Source organism: Elgaria multicarinata, chromosome 12, assembly GCF_023053635.1.
Source record: "Elgaria multicarinata webbii isolate HBS135686 ecotype San Diego chromosome 12, rElgMul1.1.pri, whole genome shotgun sequence".
Classification (NCBI taxonomy): Eukaryota; Metazoa; Chordata; class Lepidosauria; order Squamata; family Anguidae; genus Elgaria; species Elgaria multicarinata.
In genome coordinates this window covers 453664-463790 of record NC_086182.1, presented here as the reverse complement: position 1 = coordinate 463790, position 10127 = coordinate 453664, and the positions used below count along the sequence as shown (strand labels likewise).

General features: G+C 48.6%; 1 protein-coding gene across 1 annotated transcript; it reads right to left on the bottom strand.

The window, feature by feature from the left end:
• Window positions 1-583: 583 nt before the first annotated feature.
• On the bottom strand, window positions 584-5487 carry MRPS24 (mitochondrial ribosomal protein S24). Its single transcript, XM_063139259.1, has 4 exons — window positions 5311-5487; window positions 2826-2906; window positions 1552-1663; window positions 584-1172 (listed from the first exon to the last, which is right to left on the bottom strand). Exons 1-4 carry the CDS (start codon window positions 5350-5352, stop codon window positions 889-891), a joined length of 519 nt encoding a protein of 172 aa, XP_062995329.1. The 5' UTR covers window positions 5353-5487; the 3' UTR covers window positions 584-888.
• Window positions 5488-10127: the final 4640 nt, after the last annotated feature.

Here is a 10127-nt window from a genome sequence, read left to right as displayed (position 1 = left end):
TGAAGTGTGGAGCCCAGAACTGGACGCAATACTCTAGATGAGGCCTAACCAGTGCTGGATAGAGAGGAACCAGTACCTCACGTGATTTGGAAGCTATACTTCTATTAATGCAGCTCAAAATAGCATTTGCCTTTTCCAGAAGCACATGTATGTTATGGAATTTAAATTTTCCATATTTGTGTTAGGAAAATAAAATTGTTTCCCCAGCAAGCAGCACCTACACAATCATGGGCACCTAAGCAGGGAGCAACTGTGACAACACTGATGACAATGCACACTGCCCTCCACGCGCCATGCCCTCGACAGTGACCTCTGTCTGCAGACGTGAAACCAGTCAGTCACTTTGCCATGTAAGTCAAGTCTCTGCAGTGTAACTTTCTCTCTGTGTGTCAGGCTTTGAGGGACACACCTTCCACCTTTTAAGTAAGGGGGTGGGGAGAGAACCATAGCCCAGCTCCCTCCACATGCTGGCCACAGCAAAGTTAACCCCCTGCAACAGGACCTTCTGTGGATGCTCCTGGCCTAACTGTGCAGGCAAGGGCTCTACATGCTCAGGAAAAATAGATCTGGAAAGAGCCAAATGTAGGGGAAGAAAGCATTCCTTGTTTGGATTTCAGCAACACCACAAAAGTCCTAGTGTTTTCAAGGCGAGAGCCAAGGTTCTTTAAATCACCACTTGCACACCTAACACCCTCCTTAGGAGATGTTTGCTAAGGAGATGTCCCCACTTGTGTGCACCTCCCTTCCAGTCCCTGCAGAGAGGTTTGTGAGTGGGAAAGGAATTCTTCTCTTCAAGGATGACCATAGCAAGACCTCTGACTGGGCCTTGGCTCCAGGACAAACAGCTGCAGAAAGGCACTGGGAGCCTCTCTCCATGGCAACCCCAGTCTAGAGATACTTGTAGACCACCTTCGCGGGCACTGTCTGCACTTCCATCTTGACAGGGCACTTGTACAGGAAAGAAAGCAGTGCCTCGGTGTAGCCAATCAGGAAATAGAACTTCGAAGGGTGCAGCCTCTGTACAAAAATGGCACAGATGATCAAAGTATTGGCACGGCGCTTCAGCACAATTTCATTAGCTAGGCAGCCATGGAAGGTGCCATAGATGAACTTCTGGATGAAGACGTCCTCCACGGTGCGCTCAGCCGCCCCATTTTCACCATTCAGGTTACCTGCAAGGCAGGCAGACGATCAGACACAGGACAGAGCCCCTGGGGGAATGAGACCTCAATTCCTTACCAGAAGGCTGGGCTTGGAAGAACCTGCAGCTCATATGAAATTTTGAGGATGTTTCTACACCACAAAAGGAAACCACCAATCCCTGACTGGGCTGCTCCTCTCAAAAGGAAAGCAGTATGGACGGATGCACCTCTCACTAGGAACACAGCGGCAAGCCCCCCACCTCCCCATCCCTTGGGGATGTAAACTAGCTCAATTCCAGGAAAGAGGTCCTGCAGAACGAAAGGCAGGGGAGGCCTCAGCTCCTGCTCCTGTGTGCAGAAAGACCTGGTTTGTGTTTCCCAGCAGCAGCCAGTTCCTCCCCTCACTCACTTGTGTGCTGAGAGAGCCAGCCCTTACGGTGGGCGATGTAGTGGGGCGGGTGGGCTTCTTCGTATGTCACAGGCTTGTCCCCTTTCCCAACACGAACCCGAGCTGCTCTGTTCTGTAAGAGGCACAGAGGGAAGGCAATCATCACACAAAGGGGCACATGTATGTACCTACCTGGACCTTAAGATCATCTACAGGGGCCCTTCTCCATGAGCCCCTGCCAAAGGAAGTGAGGCAGGTGGCTACTAGAAGGAGGGCTTTCTCCGCTGTAGCACCCCGGCTGTGGAATGGGCTCCCCAGAGAGGTCCGCCTGGCGCCTACACTGTACTCCTTTCGTCGCCAGCTGAAGACCTTTGTATTCTCTCAGTATTTTAACACTTAATTTTAACTTAAATTTAAATTTTACTGTTCTAACTCTGCATTTTAATCTTATATCAATTTTGCTGTGTGGTTTTATCCTGGTTGTGCTTTTTATACTGTATTTTGTAATTTTCCTTTTTACATGTTGGTTGTTTTATTATGGTTTTAATTTTTGTGAACCGTCCAGAGAGCTTCGGCTACTGGGCGATATAAAAATGTAATAAATAAATAAATAAATAAATAGATAGGAATAGTCACATATGCTCATAGACCACATGTGAGCATAGGAAGCTGAATGACTTTTACGATGGCAGAGCACATTGAGCACAATCAAAGTAAGCCACCATGGCTTATTTAAAACGTGGAACACATTGGATGCGATTTTCACAATCACCGCCTGAGTGAAGGTTGTTGTGTCATCCAAACCCAGGCGATATGGCTTGTGGGAGCTGCAACAACCCTCCAATAACCCACAGGCTGTTGTGGGCTTATTGGAGGGTTGTTTTCCTCTCCCACAAGCCATGCCATTCAGGATCACTCTTTTTAATACTAGCAACAAATCTCTTGAGTTTGAGAGGAGACATGTGGAGAATTCTCAATTCCAACTGTGTGTGGAGAATTCAAATTTCTCTCTCCCCCACCCCACAAATCTCGTGAGCCAAACTGCACAGTTAGGCTTCCATGCAGATTCACTGCAGGCCAAGTGGGTGGGGTGAAGTGTCCCATGCCAAGAATTTCTTAATAATCAGACTTATTACAACACAACATTTTAGAACAACATGCTTAGCCTTCTGTAACATGAAAAGCAAGGATCAGGGAGCACACTTTCAAATACATGCTCCAGGACAATGGATATTGTTAAGCACACAACTCCCAGGCAGCCACCCAAGTGTCCCCTGGACCCATCTATCTCTTACCTTGCAGCAGGCAGCACTGGTCTGGAAACCATGCCTTGCAGAGAGGAGCCAAGAATTACTACTGAGTCTTCCTGCAACGGCCTGAAAGCAGAGCACAAACAGGTGCCTGTTACCAACACAATGAGCAGCAAGCGGCCTGAGTGCATACACAATGCAGAACCAACCCAAGGGCCTCCCCACCACTGGGAGCCTCTAGAAGCTTTACTGGGCAGGACCATCTGACTGCTCATGCTACAGTCGATCTGCCTTGGAGCACTGGATACATGCAAGTCCCACTCACCTTCTGAGACTTCGGAAACAGGATGGTGTAAACGCTGGAATGGAACGGAAGAGGCCAGAACAGCCCCTTTATTTTTTTTAAAAAATGCCAAAAACAGTGGCATGTATTAGACACTCGAGAACAACATTTTAGGACTGAAACCCTTGCAATCATTATCAACATTCTTTCTGAATATAAAAAAGCAATAGTTTAAAAAGTTTAAATTAGCTAGCTGGTCAGTGAGGGGAATGGATTCAATGTTGTGGCAGGCCTACCCAGTTGAATTTTAAGATGTTTGGCTGTTATTTTAATAATGTATTACTTTTATATGTTGTTAATCAGTTGTATATATTATACAGTTTTTTTGTATTTGATGTTGTTCCCCGCCTTGATCCAGAGGGAGAAGCAGGTAAGAAATAATAATAATAATAATAATAATAATAATAATAATAATAATAATAATAATAATAATTTATTATCCCCATAATGCCCAGAACCCATTCAGAACACTACAGAATGGCAACTTCCAAGCAAGCCAGGCCAATCACCATTCACACGTAACAACATGGGTTTGATATAAGCTACAAAACATCCACAGTAAACATGTTTCAGAAGCCATTCCAGGCAATCATATTCCATGAAATGGTCCAAAACGGGAACTTCAAGTAAGCCAAGCCAACCAAACTTACCAGTCATACATAACTACATGGGAAGGATGCAATGAGCCACAAAACATCCATGGCAACCACTTCAGATACCTTTTCCGGACAACAGACTTGTATTCTAGAGAATCATCCAGAATGGCAATTTCCAAGAGAGCCAAGCCAACCAACTCACCAGTCACACATAACTACATGCACTGCCACAAAACATCCTTAGAAACCACGTTCCAATACAAATTTTGTATTGAGATTTCTGAGATTTTGTGGCTCATTGCATTCCTCTCATGCAGTCATGTGTGACTGATGAGTTTGGTTGATTTAGCTCACTTGGAATTTGCCATTCAGTGGAATACAGACTATTGCCCGGAGCAGTTGCTGTAGATGTTTTGTGGCTCATTGTATCCCTCCCATGTGTGACTGGTGAGTTTGGTTGGCTTGGTTTGGTTGTAAATTGCCATTCTGGGCAACTTATGGGATTAATAATGTAACACTGCAAGGGCTTCAGTCCTAAAATATTGTTTTCCGGTGTCTCTAACGCATGCCATTGATTTTGGCTTTTAAAAAAATGAATATATAAATAAAGGGGCTGCTGCTTTGGCCTTTCCAGATTTTACACAGTCTCTTTGGAAACAAGACTACAGCATCCAACACTCTGAGATGGGCTAAATAGTGGTTGATGCAGCTAGGCTCCAAGAAGTGGTCCAGGTACACAGACATCTAGCCTAGTTGCCATCACATCTTGTGTTAGCAAGATCCCAAAAGTTAAGACATGAATCATTTCATGAGGAAGATGCATAAAAGGAAACAAATGCTTTTGTCTGTCTTAATTTATTGGCAAGGATATTCAAGAATCATATGAGAGTGAGAAAGAATACCATTTGTGAGCTTGTAAGTCTCCACCGTGCCTTCCTTTTAAACAAAGCACTGGAGCCTTTCCTTGCAGCCCCCTGATCATTTTGGATGCCGTTTTCTGCTCATTTCCCTGCCACTCTACAACATGTTGCTTCTTGGGATGCAGTGACTGAAACAGGGCCGTTTCCGGAGGGGCGGCTCCCTTCTTCTGCGGCAGCAACGGGGCCGCCCCAACACTTACGGCGGCCTGAAGCGAAGAAACAGGCAGCGCCCTCCCCTCTCGGGGTATGCAGCCCACCAGACGAACGTGCCTCCCAATCATAACGGCGGACCCGCCGCCGCCGCCGCCGCCTCCACGGCACCTGAAGGCCGACGGAGGATTTCCGTCCGACTCCCAAGATTGCCACCTCCGCCGCCGGTGCTGCGAACAACAACCCGGGGCCTCCTGGGCGCTTCGAAGCCGGGCAGCGCTCCCAGCGCAGCCTGAGGCCCCGGAGGAGGAGCCTCCCGGAGGCCTCCCGGCCCCAGAGGGCCGCCCGCGCTCCTCCTGGCCCCGCTGGGAGCCATTGCCGCGGGGCCGCCAGGCCGGGCCTCAGCCAGCCAGCCAGCAGCCTCGCTCGGGCGGGAGCAGAGCGCGGCCCCGCCCGCCCGCCCGCCTCAAGGGCCGGCTAGGCCAGGCGCTTCGCCCCGGCAGCAGCAGTAGCCGCCTTACCTGCAGGCCCCGCCGCGCCAGCCTCCAGCAGGGCGCCGCCATCTTGGAGCACGTGACGCGCGAGGAGGCGCTGCCGGCCAGCCCGCACTTCCGGGCGCGCAGCGAGCCTGCCTGGCTGCCTGCCTGGGCTGGGCGCTCCCTGCCCGGCTCGGGCGTCCACCCTCCCGGCGAAGCCGCTCAGGGGCCTGAGCCGCCGCCCGGTAGGAAGCCGGGGCCTCCCCGGGAGGGGCCCAGCCGCCCTCTGAAGCCCGCCGCCGCGGCCTCTGACGGTGCCGGAGGCGGAGGCGGAGGCCCCCTTCCCCAGCCCTGGCTACGCTGCCGTGAGCCCCGGAGGGCGTCGGCGGAGACGTTTCATCAGCCAGTCCAATTCCATTCCTCAGCCCCCAGATCGATTTCTTGGTCCGTCGCCGCTGCCTCAGCCCCCGTCAGAGCGCATGTGAAGTTGGGGCTCCCACCGCCACCACGGGCACCCCTTCGCGAGTGCTTACACTGAACCACACCTGCCTTTGTGAAGCCAGTTTGGGACTGCTTGCAATCTCATTTTGTCTTATCCTCCCCAAATAATGTTGTCAGCAAGAGTTCCTAAAGAGCTCAAACGTGAAAATGCTGACTTTGTAAGGGAAATATGTAACTTCTGCAATCCCAGAGAACTAGGCAGTGGTCAATTTAGCACAAATTTTTAAGAAGGGATCTGGGAAATGACAAGCTGGTTAGCTTAACATCTGTTCCAGGTGAATTGGTGGAAAGTGTACCCCTTGCTCACCCCTAGCTCCACATCATTTATGAACAAGTTTAAAAAAAGCAGCAGTTCTTCCCAATACAGTTCCTTGGGGGATGCCACATTTTCCCCTACTTTTTTCTCTCTGTTCCTTAACCAGTTACTGATCCATAAGAGGACCTCTCCTCTTCTTCATGACTGCTGAGTTTGCTCAGGTGTCTTTGATGAGGGACTCTCTCAAGTCAAAAGCCCTTTGGAAGCCCAGGTAAACAATGTCTACTGGACCATCCCGGTTCACATTGTCTATTGACACTCTCAAAGAAGTCTAATAGGTTAGTGAGACAGGACTTAACATTTTCAGGAGTTATGTTGATTTTTATTTTTTAGGACGACATGGCCCTATATATGCTATCATTAATAACATTTTCCTGTGGTTTTGAGTAACCTAGAAGTGTTCTGGAGAGATTTGACTTCCTGACTTACCCTTTTTACTAGTTCCCTCATTTTAGAGAAGTTTTCACATTTGAAGTTAAATGTGACCATCTTGAACTTCCTTGGCAATTTTCCACTTACATGTAAATTAAATTTGATAGCACTGTTGTCACTGTTTCCAGTCAGTTCACAACACAGACCTCTTTGTCATGACTAGAACACATATTACATAGTCTGTGAGGGTAACTGAAGCCACCTATGAATACGACACTTTCTCCCTGATTTCCTTTTCCTTCTCAAGATCAGCCTGAGCATTTTGGTCAGCAGTACTAAATTACTTTTGGGGGCTGGTGTTGTCACCCACAGCGATTCTGGTGAGTCTGCCCCTTTTAATGTTACTAGTAGGGGTGTGATCCGCTCCGATTAGGAGCGTAGAAGCAGTAGCGGATTGGCCTGCTCCGTCTTACCCAGAGGCGGAGTAGGAGCGGACCGCGGACCCCTAGAAGCAAGGCGAAGAGAAGCGACCATTTTTCGGAGCTCCTAGTTCAGGCGGAGCGCTCCGGTCGCCATCTTGAAAACATTTCGCCATAGGATTGCAATGCGGCAAATAATCGCGGATAACTACGTTCTTTTTGAAGCTAACGTTCTGGAAATTCTTGTGCTCAGAGAGTCGTGGATGGGGGTCATTTTGAGACCACTCTCACCTCTCTGCGTCGTGCGGGTCGCGTGCTATATTTTTTTGAAAATCGGGTCAACCGCGCGGCTCAAACGGCGTTTTCAGCTTTTCACCCATAGGATTGCATTGCGGGAAAGACTCGGGCATAACTGGGTTGGTTTTTAAGCTATCGTTCTGAAAATTCTTGTGCACAGAGAGTCGTGGATGGGGGTCATTTTGAGACTACTCTCAACTTTCTGCGTCGTGCGGGTCGCGCGCTAGAAGTTTTTAAAAAATCGGCGGGAAAAATACCTTTTTCAAAGGGCTGAGGGGCAGAGTCAGCTCCCGGTCATGATCACATGATCCCAAAGTTAGAGGAGGGCATAGGCAAAACGGGTAACTTGGGATTCTGGGAAACTTCTCTTTCTTCATCTGAACGGACTTTTCCCAGTGTTTTTTAAAACAGTAGCCCCACCAAATGCACAAACACAACCTGAAATCATATACTAAGCCAAGAATAAGAGAAAGAAACACAGCACTGCTACCCACCCTAACTTTGGGGAACAACTGAAAAGATGTGGTGCAAGGGGATGAGCTCCCCTAGGGCATCTCATCGTGGACGTGCCCCCACTCTCTCCTGCACTGGAAGGCCATTAGAGCCTTCCAAAGAGAGTAAAACGGTGGAGCAATGCCTATCATGAGTCGAAGTGAGCGTTTACTTCTTAGTGGTGGAGCGATGCCTGCTATGAGTTGAAGTGAGCGTTTACTTCTTAATCTCAGAGCTGTTGGTGGCTGTCTTGAGTTGAACTGGCAGCTGCTTCCCCCTCCCCCGGGCACGTCCCCCTATTGCTGGTAAAAGACAGATATAGCCTTTTTAAAAAAGTTCTTCTTTCTGTTTATTGAGCAACACTGCTGCTTTTAATTCCACCCCTCCTTTGTTTATTGATTGATTTATTCCATTTTATATGCATTACTGGCTTATCCTTGGCTCACTTCCTTATGCCCCCAGAAATGCCAGCTGCATGCCTGCCTGCCTTCCCTCCCTCCTCCCCTGCCCACCTCGCAGGGATGTTGTGTGTGTGTGGCTTTGACTCAGGGGAGAAGTCCTTCCTGCGCTCACTTGGAGTTTTGGAAGTTCCAAATTTTGCAGGTTTAAGCCCCGCCAAAAAACAGGGGATGATGGGACTGCCTTGGATAAGCTGTCATGGTGGTGAGTTTGAGGTTTTTTTTTAACGTGCAAAATTGACGGAGCTATGGAAAGGGGTGTTGGATTTTCATAAATTCCCCAAAAATCAGGGGATGATGGGACTGCCTTGAGTCTCGGCGTGCGTATGTATCCCTGGATAAGCTTTCGTGGTGGCGTGTTTGAGGTTTCTAACGTGCAAATTGACGGAGCTATGGAAAGGGGTGTGAATGGGGTGCCTGATTTTCAAAAATTCCCAAAAAATCAGGGGATGATGGGATTGCTTTGAAACTTGGCGTGCGTGTGTATACCCCCATGAGGTGTCATGGTGCCAAACGTGAGGTTTCTAACTTGAACCAAAAAAAAGTTGTATAATTTTTTAGCTTTCAATGCAAGCCTATGGGGGGGGGGGAAACGGAGTCCGGATCCGGATCCGGAGCTCCAAGCGGAGCAGAAGTGGGCGGGGCGGGGCGGAGCGGCCCGATCCGGAAAATGGCGGATCTGCAAGTGAAGCGGAGCGGGGGGTCCGTGCACACCCCTAGTTACTAGTCAGCTTGACACTGGCCCCTCTTTGATGTTCAGAGCAATTCACCCACCCGTACCTCCTTCCTTGCCTTGTAGAGTTTGTATCCAAAGATAACTGTGTCCCACTGGTTCCACCAGGTTTCCAGTATGGCCAATGTATCTATGTACTTTAAAATCAAGCATTCTCAACTCTCCCATTGTGGCTCAGAGGCTTCTAGCATTAGCATAGAAACACCCATACACCATGTCCCTCTCTAAATGTAGCTGCCATGTGCATTTTCCCCTATGGCCCTTTAGCTTCTTTGATTGGCTATCATATTTTACTCTATGCGCACGACCTAATTCCAACTCATTCTAATTTTAACCATCAGAAACATTTTCACTTTCATCTCCTAGAAGCTTCCCAGCTCCTGCCAGTTTTCCCCAGGGTTGAGTTTAAAAGCTGTTCTACTATCTTCTTGGCATTGTGCCCGTAATCTAGATCCACTCTGTTTCAAGTGGAACCCGCCTCTTGTTCAGGCCTGGCTTTTCCCAAAATGTTTCACAGTGCCTAACAAACGTAAATCCCTCCTCCCCATACCACCGACTCCTCCATGTATTGAGACACCTCAGCTTCACTTGTCTAACTGGTCGTCTGTGTGGAACAAGCAGCATTTCGGAGAAAACTACCCTGGATGTGCTGACTTTTACTCTCCCACCTAGCAACTGAAATTTGGCTTCCAGGACCTCATAGTTACATTTCCCCATATCATTGGTGCTGACATGCACAATGACAACACATGATATCTGCAACCTTCACACCAGGCAGGCAGTTCACCAAGTGGTCTACATGGCCATCACAAACTCAGGGGTCTATGTGTCTAATGATTGAATTGCCCATTACCAGAGCTCACCCCATCACTTAGAGCAAGAGTAGAGAACCTCTGGTCCTACTCAGGTCCCAATCCAGCCCGCTAGGATTCCCCAGATGGCATGCCCCTTTCCCCCAACACACTAACTGGTAGTTTCCCAGATTTTGTGCAGTTTCCCCCCATTCTAAAAAATTGAAATGCATTTCCCAAGGCTTAGTTAATCTCAGTAAGAGCTTTAAGACAAAATATGCTGCTCCAAAATGGAATTTGGTGGAAAGAGGTCCTGCACTTCTGATCTGGCACTTGTCTACATTGACAGGCACGGATGTTTCCCTACCCTAGTTGGGGATGTCAGGGATTGAACCTGGAACTTCCTGTATGTAAAGCATAACCACATAAGAAGAGCCCTGTTGGAGCTGACCAAAGGCCTGTCTAGTCCAGCATTCTGCCCAC

Bases quoted from the DNA above. Each gene is read 5' to 3' on its own strand.
- MRPS24 (XM_063139259.1), bottom strand. From the start codon at position 5,352: ATGGCGGCGCCCTGCTGGAGGCTGGCGCGGCGGGGCCTGCAG. The intron at 2,907-5,310 runs GTAAGGCGGCTA...CTCTGCTTTCAG, and splicing joins TGGCGCGGCGGGGCCTGCAG to GCCGTTGCAGGAAGACTCAG. The intron at 1,664-2,825 runs GTAAGAGATAGA...TGCCTCTTACAG, and splicing joins CCAGTGCTGCCTGCTGCAAG to AACAGAGCAGCTCGGGTTCG.